This window comes from Chanodichthys erythropterus, chromosome 10 (assembly GCF_024489055.1).
Source record: "Chanodichthys erythropterus isolate Z2021 chromosome 10, ASM2448905v1, whole genome shotgun sequence".
Classification (NCBI taxonomy): Eukaryota; Metazoa; Chordata; class Actinopteri; order Cypriniformes; family Xenocyprididae; genus Chanodichthys; species Chanodichthys erythropterus.
Genome location: NC_090230.1, coordinates 2,049,870 through 2,076,552, shown reverse-complemented (window position 1 = coordinate 2,076,552; position 26,683 = coordinate 2,049,870). Strand labels below are relative to the sequence as shown.

At 41.7% G+C, this 26,683-nt stretch overlaps 1 protein-coding gene across 1 annotated transcript; it reads left to right on the top strand.

Moving 5' to 3' along the window:
* The first annotated feature begins 3,670 nt into the window (after nt 1–3,670).
* LOC137029736 (5-hydroxytryptamine receptor 3C-like) lies at nt 3,671–22,592 on the top strand. The gene is made up of 12 exons (XM_067399399.1): nt 3,671–3,674; nt 4,675–4,847; nt 5,375–5,419; nt 5,514–5,620; nt 5,869–6,038; nt 6,134–6,300; nt 6,439–6,649; nt 12,328–12,519; nt 17,076–17,244; nt 19,421–19,620; nt 21,266–21,490; nt 22,576–22,592. The coding sequence occupies exons 1-12, from the start codon at nt 3,671–3,673 to the stop codon at nt 22,590–22,592; spliced, it is 1,680 nt and encodes a 559-aa protein (XP_067255500.1).
* Nucleotides 22,593–26,683: the final 4,091 nt, after the last annotated feature.

Here is a 26,683-nt window from a genome sequence, read left to right as displayed (position 1 = left end):
GTGCAGAACAGAAGAGATGCTGGGAAACGTAGTGCTGGAACTTGAACTTTTTTAATGTATACCAAAAATAGTTCCATTCCAGCTGATCAAAGGCCTTTTCGCATTCAATAAATAGCAGGCCACTGGGTGTTTCTAATTTCCCAGATTTGGCAATGATGTGTAGTACTCGACGAACATTATCTGAACATTATCTAAATATTCTGCTCTTCTTCAAAGTAAATCATTAAGAGCAGCCTTTTCAATGTTTAATTTTTTAACGTTCACATCTTCTCTCTAATATTGATAGTTCTTTTTAAGTCTAGCGGAAAAGGAGATATAATTGTTCCTTAAAAACCCTTTGATGGACGGCCATAACATTTCATGATTGGAAACAGAGTCCTGGTTCAAACTGATAAATTCAATCCATCCTGCTCTCAGTTGCGTAAGAAAGTCTTCATTTTGCATCAAAAAAAAATTGGATGGTTGACAGGATATATTTATCTGAAAATGTGCTAATACAGCATTATGATCTGAAATACTTTGTGGTAGAAATTCAATATTGATAAGACCTGGAAGTAGTGAAGATGAAATTAAAATATAATCAATTCTTGAGAATGATTTGTAATTTGGGGAAAAATTGGTGTAATCCTTAGCTGTTGGATTATGTATTCACCAAGCATCACACACATCTACATCTTTAGTGAACAACCTTAGCGCCATAGAAGACTAGAAGACTGAGATTGCGCTACTTAAACTGAAGGATTGGAATGGTCCAAAACTGTGTCAAGCACAGCATTCATGTTGGATCCAATGATAATTGAATAGCCTTGGAGAAGTAGGGTTTTTAAAACACTAGAAAAAAGGAGGCGTCATATGAGTTTGGAGCATATACATTGTCAAATGCAAACTTCTTTCTTTCTATTAGCGTACAGCAATAAGCTACTCTGCCATCATCATCAGACCCTGAGTGCTCAATAATAAAGTTAGAGTTGTGTTTGAAAAGAAGTGTCACCCCTTTCTTCTTAGATTTACAACTTACTATACTATACTATACTATTATAAATGATACTATGGGAATATAACGCCTGTTTTGCATTCTTTGGGAGTCTCTGGCGGTAAGGTGGGTTTCTTGAAGAAACGCTACATCAATCTTTTTCCTGTGTAAAAAATCTAGAACCAATGTCTGTTTGATAGAAGAGTTTAACCCCCTAACATTAAATGACAACATGTTAATTCTAACCATAGTCTGAAATCACAGTGCTCACACAGAATAACATGTAATGTTTAGTGCAGGTTAATAAGTGTACCATTAAAAGTTCCATCAGTATATGCAAAAACAAAAACAAGGATAGTCCTGCGTGCTTTATGCGCCGGAGCGCCCCCTCCCTCTCACATATCCCTCCTATAGCAAACGTCTGTGGCGGTCGTGAGGCAATGTCTAAACACTATTCACCTTATTTGCCTCCTAAGAATTAAACAACTGAGGAAATTAAAATTGTACAATGACTATTTCTAGAAGAACAGCATAAAATGCAACAATTTAACTGGATTTTAGCGGCAACCAGATTTAAATTAAGGGGAAAAAGAGAAAAAAAAATTCTTTACAAATAAGTCAACAACCTGCACATGAAAATTGTTTAAACGAGATTTTGAAAAAAAATGCAATTGTATAGAAATAAAAGAGTAGTTACCATTTCACTTTGGTGAACTGAAACACAAATGTACGCTGAAAAAGTCTTTGGTCCTTGAATTGCACAGGTTTCTCAGCAAAGACATGTAAGTCTCTTTAGTTGGCCTCCTCCATCTCCTGTTGAAGCGGGAAGTTTAAAGATCTTCGGGCAGCAGGTGCTGTAGCGGCATCAAGACCCACGAGATATTTTTCAACGTCCTCTGGAGATTCAAACGAGTATTTCTGACCCTTATGTGTGACTTGCAGCAATGCTGGGTAGATCAGGAAAGTTTCAGCGCCTTTCTGGTGAAGCTTGAATCTTACAGCCGAAAATGCCTTCCTCTTTTGCGCCGTCTCATGACTGTAATCAGCATAGTATTCCAGGCGTGCTCCTCCGGGCGGAGTGGATTTCACTTTCCGTGCTCCTTGAAGGATGGCTTGCCTGTCAGGATAGAGAAGGAGCCGGAATATCAACGATCGTGGTTAAGGCAAGTTGATTTTTGAGTAAACACAATGAGCTCGATCTCGATCAGGCTTGAGCGCACTGTGAGGTCGGGGATCGATTTAGGTAGCATTTTCTGTAGAAAGCCGACAGGATCATCACCTTTCATTCCTGTTGGTAGATTAACCAGGCGGACATTGTTGCGTCGTGACCGGTCTTTGAGGTTGTTACATTTTCGCTGCATCTGGTCAAGCTGAGACATGCAAAAGTTCGTATCTTTTTTTTGTTTTGCGTAAACAGCCTTGGAGATCGTCCACTTTCGTTGTAATCGACGCCATACCTTTACTCAATGAATTCATTTCTTCTTTCAAAGAATGAAGAACAGTGCTGTTTTCATTAATAAAGTCATTAAAGGGATTAAGAGCGGATTTTATTGCCTCTGTCAACATGCGGGAAACCATTTCGCGCATAGCTTCTTGTGCTTCACAATTGAAGCTACGTTGTCCTCGAGTGTTTTGAGACGTTTGCCACCCACAGCCGATTTTAGGGGAGACATCGACTTTTTACTAGTTGCCATTCTAGAATTGGACTTGTCAAGTTGTAAAACAATGACGTTATCTTTCCTCAATGTGAAAAAAATACCTTCAATTAGGAGGTTTTAATCAGGAGCCTAATGCTGTGCAGCCATCTTGCAGCGCGCACCACTGGAAGTCCCAAGTCCTTCCTTATATTTAAAATAGCTTTAAAAACATACTAAACAATTATTTTATTAAAAATGTAAAAATGCAGAATGTTTTCTCTTATGAGTAGGTTTAGGGGGTAGTGTAACATTTTTACCTTTAAATGGGTTTGGGATTTTTTGCATTTCTTAGTTCGGGGAACAGACACAGTCTCTACATGATGGTATCTAGGTGAAAGAGTCTCTATGACCTGCTTCCTGACCTTGTCAACATTATTATGAAATATTTAATGATCATCATGGATAGCTTTGTGTTAGTGGATAGTGGGATTTAATATGTAGTATAAGTTTCTTTAAATAATGGACTTTGTGTTTTTATTTTATTTTATTTATTTTTGTTTTGTTTTGTTTTGTTTGTTTTGGGATTTTTTTTATGATTATGTACTTTGTATGTCCATTCACAAAGGTGTCATTGATAGTGCTGGGATCAGTTCATCAGTTGGGATCAGTTGATCAGTCTAAAAAAAAGACAATTTTATTAATTAATTATTACTGATTTATGTTCTTTATTGTTTTAATAAGATTTGTAAATAAATTCTTAATTCCTGATATCAGTTATTTATTTTGCCCTTCATATAGAAGCACCACAGAAACCACCATATTTGTAATGTGGGATTTACACCGCATATGTTTTGCTTTGCATATTTTTGGCTTCTCAGACTTATGGGATACAGAAACATATCTAGGCAAATCAGTTTTGGTATATAGTTTGACACTCTATTTAAATCACAGACATCATGAAACTGTTGGTTTAATAGTACATTTTATTTTATAGCATATTCATTGCCAACTGTTTTCACATTCTTGGGAAGGTGATGGCTGTAATTTTGCTCTCAAGATCATGGGTAAGACATACTCTTAAAATAGTAAAGCATTAATGTAAATCTCTGATATTTTTCTGAATTGTTTTTTTCAACAGTGTTTTACCTCATAAATGCAAGCACATTTCATGTGTCTACTGCATGTAAACTGTGTAAATAGCGTGTTTATAAGATAAAATATTAATACATCTGAAATTAATAATATACTGTAGTTCATCTTCTGTACATTATGGTGCCATTACATATGGAATGAGCAGTTTTAATGTATTTAATATGTAATCATTTCCAGGAGCAGTTTACACATTTGGGTGTTTGTTATAATATATGAACATGTTACACAGTATATGTTATATATACATTGTAGTATGAAATGCTACTCCTTGACTCATTAAAATTACTTTTTAAATATGTCATCATTACAGGGTGCTGAATTCACAGCCAGTCTTCCACAATTACAGCTCATTATCTACTGTCTTCTAATGCAGTGTAAGAAGAAATTAGATTTTCATTAATAATAATAAAGCTGTTCTCTCATCAAATCATTTTCAACATCAAACTAGTTAAAAAGCTTTAATTAACAAGGTAATTAACAAAATTATGTAATGCTTAATGGTTACTGTTGTTGCTTGTGTATATTTTAATACATTAATCATAATCATTACTGAAGTTAAAGGAAGTTCATCCAAAAAATGAAAATTCTGTCATCATTTGCTAACACTCGGCTCATTTTGATTAGAGAATTTTTTTATTTTGGAATTGAATAAATAATAAATGTTAAGTGATACATTTTAGTGATCAGTTGATGATCTGCCAAACATTAAGCATTAAATAAACTGATGTTTGTGTAATGCTGTTCTTAAAAGTTATTATAAACTGTTCTCCACTTTTCGGTCTCAAATTCAAACAAAAAGATGTTCAATTGATATTTTACTTATTTCACTGAACTGAAAACCCATATTTGCATAAAATGATTTCCATGACTTCCTCTTGTTATTTTGTTTAATATATTAATTTATTCTTACAGCACTATTAGTGAAACCTACAGGGACTATTAACTGCTCCGAACCAACTACAGATGCTCTTTTAGTAGCCCTGAAGGAGAATATCTTTGGCAAAACTGATGTGAGGCCAGTTATTAACCTGAAAACTCCCACCAACATCAGTATAAGCTTCACTCTGTATGGAATTTTAGATGTGGTAAGTTTATTTAATATCACTGGCAATCAAATGTGTGGGAGTTGGGACAAAAGAGTGAGCCACATAAGAAAAAAAAAAATCAGAGCAGAGGCAAGCATCTGAAAAGGCAAGGCGACCAGAAATAAAAGCAGACTTTGTTGCTGACTAGCTGACTTTGGGTTGACTAGCTAGAACAAAATGAGCTCCATATCTGTATAGCAGTGATAGCAAAAGTAAAGGCAGTATGCCTTTGTGACAACAGGGCTAAGTGAGGTTGTGTATTTTCAAGAAGTGGACAGGACCAAGCATTGAACCCTGAGGAATCCCTAAAATTTAGGAATTATTAAAATATAGGAATATATAGATTCAAAAAACTTTACTTTTTAAAGTTTTTAATTTAAAGAATACTTGATTTTCCTGCTCGCCACCTTGCTGTCATATTGAGTAGGTTTGTGAATGATATCAATTATGAAATAAATGTTAGAGAGCAGGTCTTTTGGCAATTGTGGGGGTAAAACTTGCGTACATTCTTAATTTTTCTCTTTCAGGATGAAAAAGCTCAAATATTTGATTCCTTCATTTGGGTGTATTTGGTAAGACCTATTGCAGCTGTCTTTAGGCTTCAAAACAAGTGTGATTCCCCATTATTTCACGCAGCTTTTATTATAATGATATTTTGTTTTGTAGTTTTGGAATATTGAAGGTTTGAGTTGGGATCCCGTTGAATGTGGAACAGACAGAATCTCACTGCCAAGAAAACAACTGTGGAGGCCTGATATTGTTATTAATGAATTGTGAGTACAGCTATTATATGATTTACAATATGTCAGTGCTGATCACTGCACACACTGAAATCTTTCTCCTGTATCTCATGAAATGTTACAGGACTTGTTTGCATTTTAGTACATTCGAGTAAAAAGCTTACTCAAAAGCTTAAATAAATATGATGGATAATAGAAGGAATGCCCTGTAATAGAAGGGATAATAGAAGGAGTGCCTTGCATACTACTCATTCCTAATGCTGCTTTTTTTTAATTTGAAGCATGGATGAAAATAAAGCCCCAGACACATATTACCTCTATGTCCAACATACTGGTTTGGTAATGGATGATCTTCCAATTCATGTGATAAGTTCCTGCAACATGGACATCTACACCTTTCCATTTGATATTCAGAACTGTTCATTTACTTTTAATTCGTACAAGCTTAATGGTAAGTTGGTTTGACTGAAGGGTAAATTTTCAGTTATAACTACTACTGTACCTTTGTGTCCCCGTCATCTCTCATTGGTTTGGTCTTCTCTACAGCGGCGGATGTTCAATTGTCTTTTGCCGAACCAGTTGAAGACACACTTAAAAATTCCCTAGCTGCAATGAGAACTAAAGGAGAGTGGGAGCTAGTCGCCATGTTTGCTGAAAAACCTACCATCCTTCCTGAAGAGCTAAACACTTCTTTTGACACACTCATTTACTATGTATGAACAAACAGAAGTTAAATTTGTATAACTTAGATAAGGATAAATTGGGGGAAAAAATCTTTTGTCCATTTTTTAATTAAATTAACTTTAATTGGAATGTAAATTAACTTTTTTTTATATTATTTTTTTAATCAGATTGTTCTCCGCCGTCGACCCACCATGTATGTGGTGAACCTCCTGATTCCCAGCTGTTTCCTCATTGCTGTAGATCTATTCAGCTTTCTTCTACCACCTCAGAATGTGGATCGTTCTGCCTTCAAAATGACTCTCATCTTGGGTTACACTGTGTTCCTGCTGCTAATGAACGACCTGCTGCCCGTCACAGGAAACACCTTACCTCTCATAAGTTTGTATAGGAGCTTTTTTGTAGCATTACACTTTGTCCTAACCAGGCATATGACAAGCTTCCAGAGTTTTCAGTCTTCACCAAAAGAAAAATTCTCAAGTGAAGTGACTAAAGGGCCAGATTTACTAACTGCTTGTGCCAACGCAAACCCTTTTTGTGACATTAAAACCTGCTGTCAGGATTTACTAAAGACACGCAGTGATAAATTAGTGATGAAAAGGCATGGACAAAAGCCTGTAGCCCCTAGTGTATTTGTTAGTTAGGGGCCAATCACCGAAGGTGCATAGGCAACTATTGTAATTGTTGGCGTTCTTATTTTTATTCTTCCATTCCCGCTCTGGAAGTCTATGGAAGTCCATAGAACACACTGATAGAGGTCAGTCCCAACATTAACCAATTTTTACAAAAACTGAACCAGATCATCTGCAGACCATGCCAACAAAACGTTATGGAATACAAGTCAATTTCTCAAACTGTTTTCGAAAAAATGCACAAACTAATTTTATGTAGTGCTTGCAAAAACAGACATAAGGCTGTATCTCCGCAATGCTTTATCTCATTCAGACCAAACTTGGTACTTGTCATTACAAGCATGGCCTGAGGCAACATGCAGTTTTGGCGCAGCGCCACCTACTGATCCGGAGATACAAATGGCTTTTTTTGCATATAACTTCTGATGGGTTTGTCCTTCAGATATTTCAGATCTGCAGACAATGCTGGCAAAAAGTTATGAGTTTTGTGTTGATAAACAAAACCATTTTCGTATACCACAGCAATGAATTAGAGGCTTGATGCCAAAATGACTTTTGAGGCTGTATCTCTGGAATGCTTTGACATATTGACACCAAATTTTGCAAATGTCATTATCACCTCACTCTGACCATATCACATTAATTTGGTCACAGCGCCACCTATTGGTCTAAAGTGATAAACCAGTAAATCTTTATTATTGACTGTATTTATGCTTTTTCAGCTATTTTGCCTAAAATGGCCTTAATAGGTCTTTAATTGCTCACTGTTGCAGTTGGTCTGATGCTCCCAGCCATGTTGGCATGACTTGTTTTGCCTTCTTTGTGCATTGGCCCTGTAATTGCTGCTTGCAGCTATATTTTTTATTATTATTACTATTCTTCCCAAATGGGTGGCACATTTAACTTTAATTGGAATGTAAATTAACTTTTTTATATTATTTTATTAATCAGATTGTTCTCAGCCCTCGACCCACCATGGAAATGGGAATGGAAAATGGAAAAACTCCACCCATTACAGTTGTCACCATTATGAAATGAACTGTATTCCATTTTTTCGCTACACCTTCAAATTTGGCAAAACGATGATCACTGGCTCAGATGATCACTGGACTGAGCCGCACAGAAATGTTCAAAAGTTATGATGATGTGAAGTTAACAATGGTGACCCAATATCATATTAGATGCTATATCTCTGCCAAACTTTGATCTTTCGAAACGGAACTCTGGATGCCTGTTCAACACCATGATCTGAGGGTACATGCAACATTTGGGAACAGCTCCACCTATGGGTCATGAGATCCAATAAAATGTCTGTTTTTGCTCATAACTTTTGAAATGTTTATCAGAATTATGAGCTTGGTGTCTGCAGATTCTATACCAATTTTGGATCTGAAAAACTGTGTCCGCCATTTTGAAATTTGACATCTGTGATATTTTTAAAACATTTTGACATAGACACAAAATTTGGTAGGGTTCACTGATAGCATGTCCTAAAGGTACCTGTGAAGTTTGAACACAACACCACCTGGTGTTCCAGAGATACAAAAAAATTGAGTGGTGCGTGGTAGTAAGCAATGAAAATTTTATCAGAAAGTTGGGGGTTCAAATACCATATGATGCAATGTCTGATATGATATGCCAGATACATTCAAGTGTTGACTTGGCTCAGCATTGTACAAATTTCTTAATTTTTTAGTAATTTTAGGATTGGGTATAACGAGCCACAGTTGAGTCTTGAACACTGACTGAACACAGACTGAAAGTGAGTGAGTGAGTGAGTGAGTGAGTGAGTGAGTGAGTGAGTGAGTGAGTGAGTGAGTGAGTGAGTGAGTGAGTGAGTGAGTGAGTGAGTGAGTGAGTGAGTGAGTGAGTGAGTGAGTGAGTGAGTGAGTGAGTGAGTGAGTGAAAGTGGGCAGAGTCCAGAGTGCACATGATATATTTGGGGAGCCAGGGTAGACTAGGATTAGGTGGCCAGCAGGGCAGAGCAGGTAGTGGAGGCGACCACCAGGACAGGGCAAGTAGAGAGGTCCAGGCAGAACATCTCTCTAGTTTTATATATATTGGGTCACCCCAGGTGAAAAAAAGTACATTTCTATTTTTGTGCACTAATTTTATACTTAATATACTAAGAATTCTTCTTTGGTACTTCTTAAGATAATCTTAGTGTACTCAACTGTGCTATTTTGAGACACCATGAAATATGAACTAAAACATACTAATAATATACTATCTCTGTATTTAAAAAATTTATTTAGATACCACTTATAGTACATTTGAACTCATAGTGTACCACAAGTGGTAGCTAAATATATTTTTTAAATACAGAGATAGTACATTAAAAGCATATTTTAGTTCATAGTTCATGCTGTCTCAAAATAGCACAGTTGAGTACACTTAGATGTTCTTAGGATGATCTAAAGAAGTACTAAAGATGTATTTTTAGTATATTAAATACAAAATTAGTGCACGGAAATAGGAGCACTTTAAGTATATTATAGAAATGTACTTTTTTTCACCTGGGACATGAAAGTTTTTGGAATGCCAGCTGAACAGAGATTATCTACAGTACCATCTGGAGAACTGGTTAACTGGCTGAAATCTGGAGCGCAGGTGGAGAAACTGACCCCTGGTCAGGCTGACAGCAGATAACTGGGGTGCCAGCCGATTAGAGGGCATGTGTAGGGTCGGCTGACTTGCTGACGTCTGGAGTGCTGGCTGACTAGAGGGCACCTGGAGGGCCAGCTGAAAGATGGGCGTCTAACAGGCTGGCTGACTTGCTGACATCTGAAGTGCCGGCTGACATGCTAACATCTGGAGTGCCAGGTGACTTGCTGACATCTGGGGGACTGGCTGACTTGAGGATGTGTGGAGGCCCGGCTGACTTGAGAGCATCCGGAGGGCCAGCTGACTTGCTGACGTCTGGGGGGCCGGCTGACTTGAAGACATCTGGATGGCCAGCTTCAGTAGACCTACTTAGACAAAAAGACTACAAACAGAGAATTCAATGGTGGCCATCAAGGCTGATACTTGGGAACCCAGAATGGCCTCTGTGGCTGAGACAAGGAAACTAGGAATGGCATTCTTGGCCAAGATTGAACAGGGATGGCATTCAGGGACAACTTCCTTGGTCATAACAGAACAAGCCTCAATGACCAACAAGGAACAGGCAAGGGATTCAGGGATGACGTCCTTGGTTGTAAAAGAACAGGCAGGAACCTCTGGAATAAAGAACCCCTCAGGATGTTCAAGGGAGGAATTTTCTTCCTATTTTGCCTCCTCTTCTTGGCAGGGGTCAATGTGGTGTTCAGACTGGAGAATTTGTGGAATACTTGTCTGGACTTTGGGCAAAGCTCCTGGGGTCAAAGTGATTTCTGGAGCAGATTCTAGACTCTGCTCATGGGCTGGAGCTGACAATGACTGTGCTCCAGGGCCAGATCAGACTCAGAAGCTGAATGGAACACGGAAGCAGACTCAGGAGAGGACTCCTGGGATGGAGCGGGTTCTTGGGCTAGAGCAGACTAGTGGGCTGGCATGGAACATGTAAGGAGCTCTTTATTAAAAATGGATACACTGCAGAGCTTGTTATCCTAGCCCTTTGGATGGACATGATGGGAAGATCTTCCAATTTAGAAGCCAGACTATTACTCACAGAACCTTTTCACTCAGAACTGTGTTTGGCTGACTTGGCATGACAAGACTTTGGCTTGGCTTTGGTGATTGATACCTGCTTGATGCTGGGTGACAAGACTTGCCACATAGGAAGGGGTTGGGCACAGAAGAATAGTTGTTCTGTGGCACTGTTGTGCTCAACCTCATAAACATCACCAACCATGTAAGGAGAGCCACATATCCACAGCACCCAATCCAGATACTGTTTCAGGGAGAGGGGTCTGATTGCCTACTGGTATCAATGGTGCAATGTGATTGTCCAAGAGCAAATCCATCAAATCTCAGTCATCCAAGGTGGTTAGATGGCAATATTGGACAGATTGCTCCACATATGGTTCTATGTTACTGCCATCTTTACATATGGAGCACAGAACGTCTCCTGCTGGGTCCATATTGAAGGTCTGGCCTTTTGTAATGACACCAACTCAGAAATAGGTTAGGACCCAGTTGTAGGCATTTATTCTCAAAAAACTAAAGCAGGTGGGTAAACAGGTAAGTAGGCTTTAACAAAATAGGTAGATGCACTTACCAACAGATGAGTAAAACAGGTAATGATCACTTTTCTTCTTACAGGAAACAGAAGGTATAGCCAAAGCACCAGGAACTACAACTAAGGATTTTGGCATTACAGTTAAGTATCAACAGGTAACAGTCTTTCCCTTCACACAGAGTCTTTAGTAAACAGAAAGCCACAATGTCAGGAACTACAACTAAGGATCTTTAACAGGCAAGTATTAACAGGTAATTTCAGTCCTTTCCAAATAACAAATAAATGGGAGGCTTAACAGCATCCAAATAATGATTGCAGGTAAGAGATGGGTAAAAACAGGAACTTAACTGAACAGGTACAGATTAGAGTCCTCCAGCAGGGAAGTATAAAGTAAATCCAGCATCAAACAAATAATGAGGTAATTCCAAACAACAGGACAAAGAATAACAAAAGAAACCGGCAGGAAAGAGTTCAGGATAGCAAAATGTTGAGTCCTAGAATATTACCAAGGCCAGACAACTTATGACTGTGAGAGTTGGTTCTTTTCACCAGGTGAGTCTTGTTAATACTTAGGAGACTGAAAGCAGGTAAGTGAGAAAGTGGGGCAGAGTCCAGAGTGCATGTGACACTGTAATAGATGTTTGCAGCTATATTTGCATTTGTAGAAGTTTCACTTTCAGATGCAAAATTTCTGGGAGCAGAATTTCATTTATTTAAATGAATTATGCAACATGATTTACTGGTATTGGCACCATTAATTAATGCCCATTGTCTTAGCACATTTTGTGCTTGACATGACTGCAATAGTTGCTGCTAGGAGGAGGCATGAGAGTGTGTGGTAGGGGGGAGAGAATTTTCTCCACTAGTGTTAATTAATTTGGAAAGCCAGAGGAAGATTTTATCCGAGATTTTACTAAGCCATATTATTATTAATTTGCTGCCACCCTCTGCTCATTTGTGCTTCTCTTGGTAGATTGTGTTATTCATTATGGAAATGAGCTGGCTGCATCTGTGTTCTTTAATTTGAACATTGTCTGTAGATCACCCACAAAACTTTTACTCCCTTTGGTGCTTTAATGGGATTGTAGTCAAATTTGCCGTTTAGTAAATCTGGCCAAAAGTTTCTTGTCACTTGTCTCAGTCACTGCTGGTTATGACAGTTTTAAAGCGTCTTTTTCCTCTCTTGCTAACAGGAATTAATATTGTAATGTTTTAGCTAATTTTTATGACATTACATTTCCTCTCTTTTATATTCAATCTCTTTCCAGATGTGTTTTTTTCTCTCTGTTTGGCACTGATGGTGGCCAGTCTTCTGGAGACAATTCTTATTGTAAATATTCAGTGTGGCTCCAGTTACTATGGACCGTTACCTCAATGGGCCAGGGTGCTTTTCCTCAACTACCTTGCTAAACTTGTTTTTTTAAGCAAGAAATGCAATGACCAAAACTGTGATCCTGAAGGTGGGTCTTATATGCAAAAATATTTTTTTTAAAAGTCTGTTTAGTGTTGTTTATAAAATTAAAACCTAATAGATAAATTTATGGATGATCTGCTGTGGTGACCCCACAAGCTAAAGTTTTAATAAATTATATTTAACTAATCTTTTCCATACAGGGAAGTGCAGAGAGTTCCTCAGGGACAGGGACTCAAATGTAAAAAAAAAAAAAAAAATATTATATATATATATATGTATACAGTTGTGCTAAAAAGTATTCATACTCCTAGAAAATATGACCAAAGAAGGCTGTGAAAATAAATCTGCATCGTTAATCATTTTGATCTTTTATTTTTAAAATCTACAAAAATCAAACCTCCCATTGGAGAATAATAATTTTACATGTGAGGAAAATCTCATTATGAAATAAATGTTTTTCTCTAATACACATTGCTCACAATTAATCATACCCTTTTATTCAATACTTTTTGCAACCTCTTTTTCCCAAGATAACAGCTCTGAGTCTTCACCTATAATTCCTGATAAGAGATCATAGACCATTCCTTCATGCAGAATCTTTCCAGATCCTTCAGATTCCCAGCTCCATGTTGGTGCTTCTTCTCTTCAGTTCACTCCACTCATTTTCTTTAAGGTTCAGGTCAGGGGACTGGGATGGACATGGCAGAAGCTTGGTTTTGTGCTCAGTGACCCATTTTTGTGTTGATTTTGATGTTTGTTTTGGATCATTGTCCTGTTGGAAGATCCAACCACAACCCATTACTTCTAACAGGGACAGTCAGGTTTTGATTTTTTATCTGTTGGTATTTGATAGAATCCATTATTCTATGTATCTGATCAAGATGTCCAGGACCTCCAGCAGAAAAATAGGCTCACAACATTAAAGATACAGCAGTATATTTCATTGTACACATGGGGTACTTTTTCCCCTGTGTGCACCAAACCCATCTTAAGTGTTTGCTCTCAAAAAGCTCTTTTGTTTTATCTGACCATAGAACATTTGAAAGTTACCGACACTACTGGAACTTCAAACAGGTTGGGTTCTATGGTCAGATGAAATAAAAAATTAGCTTTTCTTTCTTTAATGTTGTTGGGCCTATTTTTCTGCTGGAGGTCCTGGACATCTTGTTTAGATAAAAAGCAACAGATAAAAAAAATCAAAACCTGACTGTCCCTGTTAGAAGTCATCTAATGGGCCGTGGTTGGATCTTCCATCAGGACAATGATCCAAAACAAACATCAAAATCAACACAAAAATGGGTAAAAGCTGGGAATCTGAAGGATTCTACATGAAGGAATGCTCTCTGATCTCTTGTCAGGTGTTCTCCAAATTCATCAGGCATTCTTGGCAATTGTTCTCTTGGCAAAAGGAGGTTGCAAAAAGTATTGAATAAAAGGGTATGATTATTTGTGAGCAATGTGTATTAGATAAAAACATTTCTCTCATAATGAGATTTCCCCCCATTTAAAATTATTATTCTCTAATGAAAGGTTTTAAATAAAAGATCAAAAGTATTAACGATGCAGATTTATTTTCACTGGAGCGGCGGGCTCGGCGGCGGCGGCTGGAGCGGCGGGCTCGGCGGCGGCGGCTGGAGCGGCGGGCTCGGCGGCGGCGGCTGGAGCGGCGGGCTCGGCGGCGGCGGCTGGAGAGGGTGGCTCGGCGGCGGCGGCTGGAGCGGGGGGCTCGGCGGCGGCGGCTGGAGAGGCTGGCTCGGCGGCGGAGGCTGGAGAACTTGGCTCGGCGGCGGAGGCTGGAGAACTTGGCTCGGCGGCGGCGGCTGGAGAACTTGGCTCGGCGGCGGCGGCTGGAGAACTTGGCTCGGCGGCGGCGGCTGGAGAACTTGGCTCGGCGGCGGCGGCTGGAGAACTTGGCTCGGCGGCGGCGGCTGGAGAACTTGGCTCGGCGGCGGCGGCTGGAGAACTTGGCTCGGCGGCGGCGGCTGGAGAACTTGGCTCGGCGGCGGCGGCTGGAGAACTTGGCTCGGCGGCGGCGGCTGGAGAACTTGGCTCGGCGGCGGCGGCTGGAGAACTTGGCTCGGCGGCGGCGGCTGGAGAACTTGGCTCGGCGGCGGCGGCTGGAGAACTTGGCTCGGCGGCGGCGGCTGGAGAACTTGGCTCGGCGGCGGCGGCTGGAGAACTTGGCTCGGCGGCGGCGGCTGGAGAACTTGGCTCGGCGGCGGCGGCTGGAGAACTTGGCTCGGCGGCGGCGGCTGGAGAACTTGGCTCGGCGGCGGCGGCTGGAGAACTTGGCTCGGCGGAGGCGGCTGGAGAACTTGGCTCGGCGGAGGCGGCTGGAGAACTTGGCTCGGCGGAGGCGGCTGGAGAACTTGGCTCGGCGGCGGCGGCTGGAGAACTTGGCTCGGCGGCGGCGGCTGGAGAACTTGGCTCGGCGGAGGAGGCTGGAGAACTTGGCTCGGCGGAGGAGGCTGGAGAACTTGGCTCGGCGGAGGAGGCTGGAGAACTTGGCTCGGCGGCGGAGACTGGGGTTGAGGGCCATTTCATCCCCTCAAATACAATTAAAATCCCCACAGGCACTGGAGCTGGCTCTGTGGGGACTGGAGCTGGCTCTGGAGATACTGGAGCTGACTCTGGAGATACTGGAGCGGGCTCTGGAGATACTGGAGCGGGCTCTGGAGATACTGGAGCGGGCTCTGGAGATACTGGAGCGGGCTCTGGAGATACTGGAGCGGGCTCTGGAGACACTGGAGCGGGCTCTGGAGACACTGGAGCGGGCTCTGGAGACACTGGAGCGGGCTCTGGAGACACTGGAGCGCTCGCCCTTCTTCCTCTTCCTCCGTTTACTGGGCCCAGTAGCGGAATGAGGGTCCAGCATGGGGCAGGCAGGGAGTTTGCTGGAGGGGTATGCGGAGGAAGACGGAGGTTGACTGACTGGCCCGGCCAACCATGTTTCTGGATGGACTAGAGACAGACACCCATCCTGAACCCAATCAACTACGAATTTGGAGTCATTTAACCATAAAATGGAATTTATAGTTTCACTTAAGGAGAATCTGTAATCGGGTTCACCAAAACGGATGGTGTCATCATCTAGTCCATCCAAAAACAAGGAGATCAAACAAGCTTCAGGCCAGTCAGAAAAAAAAGCGAGCTCAACGAACTCCTCCACATACCTCTCCAGCGAACGACCTACCTGCAGGAGCCCGATTAGGCGATCGCCGGATGACAGGGTGAGAGGCGTTGGAGGAGCTGGAGCCAGGGAGCCGGGGGAAGTCTCCATTTTCTCCTTGTGAAAATCCAACGTTTTTAGGTCCGTTCTTCTGTTACGGTAGCTGGTAGAGGAATGAGGCAGATACGGATTTCCACAAGACGAACTATACATTTATTAAACAGAAAGCAGAGATCACCAAACTACACATAAACACAACAGAGAACGGACGAGGAGTGAAGGGAGTGAGTGCAATATATGGGGAGTGCTGACAATAGAGTCCAGGTGCAGGTGATGAGTGACGATGAGGAGCTGACGAGGGAAGTGAGTGCAGGTGTGGAGAACAGGAGGATCTTGGGAAATGGAGTCCAGGGGCACACGGGATCTGTAACATATATATATATATATATATATATATGTGTGTGTGTGTGTGTGTGTGTGTAATACGTGATATGTATAATATGTATGTCTGTCAAAAGTTTGTATACATTACTATTTTATGGTTTTGCAAGAAGCCTGCATTTATTTTATCAAAAATACAGAAAAAACAGTAATATTGAGAAATATTATTAGTTAAAATAATGATTTTCTATTTTAATATACTTCAAAATATAATTTATTTCTGTAAAGCAAAACTGAATTTTTTTAGCATCATAACTCTAATCTTCAGTGTCAGCTGATCCTTCAGAAATCATTCTAATATGCTGACTTATTATCAGTGTTGGAAACAGTTTTCAGTTTTACTTTACATTGCCCAATGAAATTTTAACTTCTTGTGCCATATCACAATTGGATGGTGTATTATACATGACAAACGGGCATTGATGAATAATGTAATATTTTAAAATATGCAATATAAAGATTTTTTATAAAATCGACACACTAGCTTTGATTTTTGATGGGAAAAAAAGACTTTTAGTAAAAAAAAAAAAAAAAAAATTGTTTGGTATATTTTTTTCTTCCATAGAGCCATATAGGCACTCACCATATTTGGCTCAAGAGCCTGGGTTTTGAACAGACTGTAGAAAACCAATCAGCCAATTAAAATGCAAGCAACCCATAGCAAACCCATAGTGTTATGGCAATGCATCAGACTGATGGATATGTAAAAATAAAAACGGGAATTTTCTGGCTTTTTGAGTGATTCGTTACTATTGTATACATTAATGTTAGTTGTAATTTAAATGCATTTTGTTTTATTGACCACAATATTATCATTGCTATTTGTCTCAGAGGGACACTTTCGATTAATTTCGAAAAAGGGCAGGGGCTCGAGCCCCCAAAGCACCCCCCACCCCCCTCTGCACAATGCCTGTTTTCATATGTCATTTAAGAGTATTCTATTCATGTATAAAAAAAATTATTTATTTCAAAAACTTCTCTTGTACCTGTAGAGCACAGAACTGAGACCAAACGCTGTGATCCCATAGTTGACGCTCCTCAGAGCGAAGCGGTCTATAAGACATCTCCTACTCTTCAGGAACTGAGGAAGATAAGCCACGAGTTACTATCCATCCGTCAGCAGGTCAATAAACATTTTAAAACTGAGGGGAGCGCAGATGAGTGGGTACATTTGGGTCAAGTCATTGACCGCTTGCTTTTTGGGCTGTATGTTATCTTTCTCTCAGTGAGTTTCATTACTATTTTTATCATTTGGCTGTCCTGGTACAACAAAAATGCATAATTGACATAAATGAACAACATGAAAATAAATGCTGTTAAGTGTATATGATCACTGAACCTATAAAAACAAGTTGCCATTTATTAAATTAAATAGTCTATAATGAAGATTTTGTAATCCAATTGATTAATCAGCATAAATGCATGTTGTAAGATGTTTATTAGGTATAAAGTTTAGTAAGTTATGGTAGAAGAACTGCTTCAAGAAACTTTTGAGAAATCACTGGTTGGTTGGAGAATTTTTTTTATATTAACAAAAAAAAATTCCTTCTTGCTGTTGTTTGAAACGAATGAAAAAATGAATAAATCAATCAATAAACATGCATGATTTCTGAAAAGTGCCACTTTTTCATTTTTGAAGGATCTGCTTTAACCATAAAATACTATAATAAAAAAGGCCAAACAAGACTGACCATGACCTTTTTAATGAGATTCAAGGATGCTATGTGGGTTTATACAAAACATGAATTGTTGCACCATGGATGTTTACCTTCTCGTTACAGTTCAGTACAAGTACATCCTTTACATATTTACATTTAGGACTTTATAAAAACATCAGGATATTACATATGGTCACCCCCAAAGTAGAATGTGAATTATGCTGATGGAACGCTTATATGTATGAGTACACCCTTTGAAAAGTAACATTTTAATCAATATCTCAATGAACACAAAAACAATTTCCAAAATGTTGACACAACTAAGTTTAATATAACATCTGTTTAACTTATAATATGAAAGTAAGGTTAATAATATAACTTTGATTACACATTTTTCAGTTTTACTCAAATTTGGGTGATGCAAAAATGAGTACACCCCACAACATCTACATCTAGTATTTTGTATGGCCTCCATGATTTTTAATGACAGCACCAAGTCTTCTAGGCATGGAATGAACAAAATGGCGACAATTTGCAACATCTGTCTTTTTCCATTCTTCAAGAATGACCTCTTTTAGAGACTGGATGCTGGATGGAGAGTGATGCTCAACTTGTCTCTTCAGAATTCCCATAGGTGTTCGGGAAGTTCAGGAGCCAATGGATCACTTTCACCCTGTTCTTCTTCAGAAATCCATCAGTGGCCTTAGATGTGTGTTTAGGATCATTGTCATGTTGGAAAAGTGCACAACGACCAAGGGCACGGAGTGATGGTAGCATCTTCTCTTTCAGTATAGAGCAGTACATTTGTGAATTCATGATGCCATCAATGAAATGCAGCTCCCCGACACCAGCAGCACTCATGCAGCCCCACATAAGGACACTGCCACCACCATGTTTCACTGTAGGCATCATGCATTTTTCTTTGTATTCCTCACCTTTGCGATGTCATACAGTTTTGAAGCCATCAATTCCAAAAACATTTATCTTGGTCTCATCACTCCAGAGTATAGAGTCCCAGTAGTTTTCATCTTTGTCAGCATGGCCTCTTTCAAACTCTAGGTGGGCTTTTTTGTGCCTGGGCTTTAAGGAAAGGCTTCTTTTGTGGACAGCACCCATGCATGCCATTCCTCTGCAGTGTACACCATATTGTGTCACAGGAAATACAGTAGTCACCCCAGGTTGGCTTTCTAGATAACTGCAGTGAACTTGCATGCCGATTTGCGTGGCGTGGGCGGTAACGCAATGCTGCATAAAAAAAGCAAAAAAAAAAAAAGGAAAACAAGAAGAACAGATGGTCTATGCATAGATAAACCCACATGTTATGCTTGAACTGTGCTCAGCGACGGACCTCACCTTACAAGTGCCGAAAGTCACTGCACACTCCCTGGGTCGGGCAATGTCCACTATGATGGTCCAGGAACAACATGTCTGGCTGAACCTGGTGGATATGCTTGAGATATGAAGACAGGGTTTTACAGTCCCTCTTCATTGTACCCAAGAGAGGCAGTGGGTTATGGCCAATCTTGGACCTGTGGGTATTGAATCGGGCCCTTTTCAAGCTCCCGTTCAAAATGCTAATGCACAGAAATGCATTTTCAAATGCATCCATCCCCAAGGTTGGTTTTTCAGTGATTGACCTGAAGGATGCATACTTTCATGTCTCAACTCTCTCCACTCAGACCGTTCCTACACTTTGCATTCAAGGGTCAGACATATCAGTACAAAGTCATTCCCTTCGGGCTGTCCCTGTCACTTCGCATCTTCACAAAGGTCACAGAGGCAGCCATTGTTCCCATGAGAGAACGTGACATTCATATTCTCAACTTTCTCAATGACTGGCTCATACTGGCCAAGTCACCTCAGCCAGTTTGGACTTCAGGTCAACAGGGAAAAGAGCAAACTCTCCCCTGTGCAGATGATCTTTTTTCTCGGTATGGAACTGATTTCTGTCAACCAGACAGCATGCTTCAGAGAGGAATTGAATTTGTTCAAAGGCAGGACAGGCACTGAAACTTTTTCAGAGGCTCCTAGGGTATATGGCATCCTCAGCTGCAGTAATGCTGCTCGGATTGCTTCATATGAGGCCACTTCAGCATTTGCTTCACGGTCAAGTCCTGAGACGGACATGGCAGCATGGCAAGCACCAGGTTTCCCTTAACCCATACTGTCGCCAAACCTTCAGCCCGTGGTTGGACCCTTCATTTCTATGGGCAGCAGTTCCCCGAGAACAAGTGTCCAGGCATGCTGTGGTTTACACAGATGCCTATGCCACCAGTTGGGGGGCCACATACAACAGGCATGCAGTTTTGGGTATTTGGATGGGTCCCCAACTGCACTGGCACATCAAGTTGCTAGCGGTACATCTTGCACTGGGCCGCTTCCAAGTGCCAAGCACATTCTGGTCCAGACGGACAACACTGCGACCATTGCGTTGTAGTGTTGCCACATAAGGGGAAGCCAATTATAGTATCAATTTCCAATAATAATACATTGAGTATTATATGTAAATATTATATATACTTTCCTCTGTGTACTGTTTTCTCCCTTATGTATTGTCTGTGTGTGAACCTTATTTATATTCCCACGAGATTCCACGAGATTCCGGTCCCGCGAGATTCTCCTCGTGCACCTTCGTCATGTGACATCACGTCATCTCAGCGGGATTTTTACAATGTTTTTTTCCCATATAAGGAACCAGCACGTTGGTGTTTCACAGCACGTCTTTTTCATTCATATCTAATTCCTTTTTCCCTGCTTCATTTCCTGACTGTTTTTAGCTGTGCTGATTTTTCACCGACTCTTGTGGAGTATATTGTTTTTTTTTTTTCCACGGATTACTCGCCCCAGAGGACTTTAAACAGTTGGACTGTACCTGTAGGATCCTGCTCTCGGACTGGCTATTTCCCCGGTGAGACTCCTCCTATATAGACTTTTTTATGCGCTGGACTCTAGAGACTTTTCAGACACACACGCACACATATACATTTATATACATTTTTTACCTTGTATGTTTATAGTGTTTTTTTTTGTTTTTTTTTTTGTCTACACGGATTGAATTGTAAATACACTTGGGTTTATTGATGATCTGTCTCCCATTTATTCTTTTTTTTGTTTTGTGCTGTTTAAGTGACACAAATGTTCCACTTATTTAGTGTATCCTCATGGCATATTAACTGGAGTGTTACAGTGAGCATCAACCATCAGGGTGGTCTACGCTACCACCACATGTGGCAACTCGCCCGCCATCTCCTTCTTTGCAGTTGGAAGCATCTGAAGTTGCTTTGTGCCATTCACATTCCGGGCTTGCTCAAACATGCAGCCGACAAGCTCTTACAATACCCTGAGCTTCTGGAGAATGGAGACTCCGTCCCCAGGCGGTCCAGCTGTTTGCCTCTCTGGACACGTCGCATTGCTAGTTGTTTTACTCCCTAACCGAGGGGACCCTCAGCACATATGCACTGGCACACAGCTGACCCCGAGGCCTATGCAAGTATATGTTTCCCCCAGTGAACCTTCTTGCACAGACACTGTGCAAAGTCACGGAGGACGAGAAGCAGATCTTGATAGTTGCACCCTATTGGCCCAATCGGACTTGGTTCTGAGAATTTATGCTCCTTTTGACAGCCCATCCCTGACAGATTCCTCTGAGGAAGGATCTGCTTTCCCAGAGACGTGGCACCCTGTGGACTTAGGTGATCTACCCCAAGCGGTGATAGACACCATCACTTCTTACTGTGTGCTGGCGCATGGTGCCTCACTGGCAAATATATGTAGAGCTGAAGGCTGGGATGACACCCAACACATTTGCTCAATTCTATAGCCTTTGTGTAGAGCTGATATCCTCCCGTGTACTCGACCCAAGTAGCCAGTAGTGCTAGGAACCTGCTCAGTGTCACCTTGCTGCATCATTCCCCTCCTATGGACCAAATATATGTGCTTATTTGCTCCAGTAGAGTTCCCCATCTGGCAAACCCTGTTGAGTTCCTCCATCACCCTGGCATCCAACGCCAGGCCTAACACTCATATGCATTGGTGGACCATGTGCTAGGCTGGGTATCCATATGTTGTGTTCCCTGCGGCGATCCCATATTCTGTGTATTCTTCCATGGTACGTCTCCCTTATCGGCGAGCCTATGTCTTTCCCTTGGCAGAGTCCGCTCTGCCGTCTCTGCCAGTGTAGTCTCCTCCCTAATTGGTCAGAGCCACCCCAGAGACATTCCATATGTTGTACTGCCCTAATTGGCTAGGACGGGCCAGCAACATTGGCATTTTATTAGGGATCCCAATTCATCGGTTCAGTTCCGACGTGACGTTGAACGTGACCAACTGAAAGGGAATGTCTCGGTTGCGTTTGTAACCCTCATTCCCTGAAGGAGGGAACGGAGACCTGTCGCCACAGTTGCAGTACCACCTCTGAGTGGCTGGGTCACCTGCTCGTCTTCCATATTTATACCCACGTTGCAGGCGTAGCACGAAATGCAAAATCGCATGCCAATGTGTATTGGCTTGTTTCGAAGTACACACACACAATGCTGTTCAAAAATTTGTGATCTGTAAGATTTTTTAAGTTTTTCTCTGTTCACCAAGACTGCATTTATTTAATTACTTAATTAAATAAAATGTAATTAAATAAAATAATAAATGTTAATAAAATAACTTTTTTCTATTTAAATATATTTTAAAATGTAATTTATTCCTGAATTTTCAGCATCATTACTCCAGTCTTTAGTGTCACATCATCCTTCAGAAATCATTCAAATATGATGATTTGCTGCTCAAGAAACAATTATTATTATTATCAATCTTATAATACAGTTGTGTATATTTTTTTCAGGATCCTTTGATGAATAGAAAGTTCAAAAGATCAGCATTTATCTGAAATAGAAAGCTTTTGTAACATTATACACTACCATTCAAAAGTTTGGGGTCAGTAAAAATGTTGACTGCATCACCGAGCAGGCCAGAAGGTGAAATCAGTATGTCAAAGAGAAAAGCTTGTCTTTTTCTTTTATCCCTGTTAGATTAAGCCACAGATACTGCTCCGTGGTGACCAAAGCAGCCATTGACTGGCCAATGGCATGGGCCATCTGCTTGATCGCACAGAGGGCAAGATCTGTGGCCTGTCGGAGCTCTTGAACTGCCTCAGGATTCAACCCCTCACCATAATCTTGCTCTTTTAGCAGGTCAGACTGGTGCACCTGCCGAACTGCCAAGGTGTGCAGCCTGACCCGCTGCCGCATATGTAGGGTTGGGAATCAAAATTCAATTACAATTCTGGAGTCGAATACTTAAGTTCAGGAATCAAATACTTGTTATAAAATTTAATTTTTGATTCCTCATCAATTCCTTTGTGTGCATTTTAATATGACTTTAAACCGTTCAATCACACAACTGAGATAGCCTGCAAGCATCACTTCCACCTTAAGCATCGCCCCATACCCATTCATGCCGACCATCACAGAATATGTTGAGGTGGCCTTAGTATGTATGCAGATGGGTTCTTTCAAACCCTCAACACCTCAGTGTGTAGGTCAGGGAAAAGCAAGAGCTGGCAGCAGGGAGGTTGCACTGTAGCTGAGGTAAGGAAGCAATCATCAACGAATGAATGCTTGCTTCTCATTTGGCCAATCAATCCTTAACTTGGCCACCACTTGAGTAACAACCTCGAGCAGCTCCTCCAATGCAGCAGAATGAGGAAGCTGCTCTGTCGAAGCACCCGCCTACATCCAGCCCCTGTGAGTCAGATGCAGACAGCATGAGTTCCTCGTTTTGGTCTGAAGAATTCACAGAGTGAGCTTTGAGATCCAAAATGGGTCCTCCGAGTCAATAGAGAGTATGAGAAATAGGGTGTTTTCACCTGTCTCAAACTCTGCCTCCACCAACTCGACCTGCGATACCCATGACCTGAGATGCCAGATCATCTCATCCCTACGAAAGAGCCAAGCAGGATAGGAGCTTACACATGCTGAATCATTAGACACATGCTTCAGACATGGGAGCGCTCCCATAGCATCAACACCATGACACAACATCGAAGTTCCACTTCGAAGGGGAACTGAGAAAAGTAAAAAAAGAAAACATTATTATTAAGCAATAATAATGAAAATAAATAGATCACAAACACAATTTGTTCTAAAGTAATGCTGTAGATAAAGTAATTTAGAGATGATAAATAAAATGTAGTACTAGATTTTTTTATTTTTTTATTTAATTTTTTTTTTTTTTTTTGCAGTTGTATTAGGCATGAAATAAATGTTTAAAGACAAACTGATTTGGTTTAAAAAAAATAGTCTGTTAATATACAATTGTTTGTATATTGGTTATATCTTGAAAGTGTAACATAACTTTCACTTTCAAGTGTGTTTAATTAAACTGAACTGACCAAGAATGGATCCAGCAAGGTCGTCGGATCTTCAGGATTATTTGAGCAAGATCGCTCAACGGATGGATCAGCAGGACGAGCAGGTGATGGCCACTGCTCGTGCCGTGCAAGCGTTGGTGGCACAGGTGGCCGAGCTCTCGACCCAGGTATTACATCTTTCATCTCCCACTTTGCCAGCCCCACTGTCCGTTCCACACTCATCTGCCAGCACGCAACAAGAACCTCATATTCCTGAGAGGTATGGTGGAGAACCTGATGCTTGTAGAGCTTTTTTGTCTAAATGCTCTATTTATTTCTCTCTGCAACCTAACACGTTCTCTTCTGAGGAGTCTAAAGTAGTGTTGGTTATGACGTTATTGACTGGACGAGTGGTGTTATGGGGAACGGCGGTGTGAGAAAACAACCATCCATGCTGCTCCTCGTTCCAGTCCCTGTCGCAGGAGATGAGGCAAGTGTTCGACCGTTCGGTGGCGGGACAGGAGGCCGCTCGCAAGCTCGTGGACCTGCGGCAGGGAGTTCGACCTGTTTCCGACTACACCATTGAGTTCCGCACCCTGGCAGCGGAGTGTAAATGGAACGAGGAGGCGCAGTGGGATGTGTTCCTGCATGGGCTGGCCGACCGTGTTCAACAAGAAATTTATTCACTGGATCTACCCACCACTCTTAACAGACTGATTGAGCTCGCGCTGCGAGTGGATGGGCGTTTGCACGAACGCACTGAACGCAGGAAGCCTGTAGCGCGTCTCGAGGAACTGGTTGCTGTGGGGATAAGCGGAGAGAATACGGTCGGTCCCCCTTTGAGCCCATGCAGGTAGGGAGAGCTCGGCTCTCCTGGAAGGAGAGGACACACCGGAGGGAGAAAGGACTTTGTTTTTACCTTGGTGGAGCTGGACATTTTCTTAAAGACTGCCCAGTAAAAGACAAAGTCCGGCAATAGGGCCGAGGTAACTGTCGGGCGGTCTAGCCTTGGATAAACCCTCGTCTGCGACGCTCCTCCCGGTGAGACTGCAGTGGGTATTGGGACATCACATATGCCAGGCTCTGGTCGACTCAGGCGCTGAGGGAAGCATTATGGACTGGGATCTGGTAACACGACTGCACATGTTCTTCTGTGTCTCGTTCTGTGTTGCAGGAGGAGTCGGTGAACCTGTCAAACGTGCCCCAGGAATACCACGACCTGAAGGAAGTGTTCTGTAAGTCCCGGGCTGCTTCTCTTCCTCCGCATCGTCCCTATGACTGTGCCATAGACTTAGTTCCAGGGTCTTCTCCGCCAAAAGGCAAGTTATATTCACTTTCTAGTTCAGAAAGGGAGGTCATGGAGAAATATATTTCTGATTCTCTGGCCGCTGGGATCATCCGGCCTTCCTCGTCTCCCGCGGGGGCAGGTTTTTTTTTTCGTGGGTAAGAAGGATGGGTCCCTGCGGCCGTGCATTGATTACAGAGGACTGAACAACATCACGGTAAAAAATACTTATCCTTTGCCGTTGATGTCTTCTGTCTTTGAACGGCTGCCTTTGGACCTGTGCAACGCTTATCATTTGGTCCGCATAAGGGAGAGGGATGAGTGGAAGACGCTTCCAAGCACTCGTCAATGACGTGTTGAGAGACATGGTCGATCAGTTCATATATGTCTACCTGGACGACATACTGATATTTTCTTCTTCTCTCCAGGAACATGTGCAACACGTCAGACGAGTGCTCCAGAGGCTGTTAAAGAATGGGCTTTTTGTCAAGGCAGAGAAGTGCGTTCCCTTTCGTGGGAACTATCGACGCTACGTCGAATGACGTGATGGGAACCCTCTGTATTTTGTGTTCGTGAAGCACCTCTGTATCCAACCAATGAAGAGACGTGACGTCAGAGGCGGGTGACGTCACGGATCAGGAAGCTATAAAGCACACCTGAACACAAAGCACGCCAGCTTCTGTTGTCTTCAGCAAGCGCTCTCTGTATCTTGTGTGTCTTATTTGGTGTTGTTTGTCTTATTACATATAAACAAGTCAAGATCTCTTTGTCTGAGGACAAGAGTATCTCACACCAATCCATATATTTATATATAAAAAAGACACGTATTATGGCGAGAAACAGCAGTGAAATGGGAGTGAGCCCAGGCAGCTCTCGAGGGAGCGTCTGTGTGCACTGTAAAAACTCGCTCTCAGGACACTGCTGCAGTGTTCCCCGCGGATCGGGTCCCGCTTCTGCTGAGGCAGGGCGGAGGCTCCGTTCATGGGGTTCACAAATGGATCTGACAGAGGGAATAGAGACGGGCGCGCCTTTTCTCTGCCCTCACCAGCCAGGTTCAGCGCCGTCTCCCAGGTGGAAGCACGCTCTGCGGTTTCTTCCCCCGGGTTGAGGCACCGATACTCACATGTCCAGCTCTGAGGAGGTGGATATTGTGATATCAATCTGAGGATCGCCACCTCACAGTCACACACACATATCGTGTTTCAAAATCACACGTTTATAACAAATCAATCGTGAACAGCAGTTTGATTTTTCCCCCTGTGCTACACTACAAAGCGAGTTGGGATACACACGATTTATGTGTTGTTTGCTGGGAGT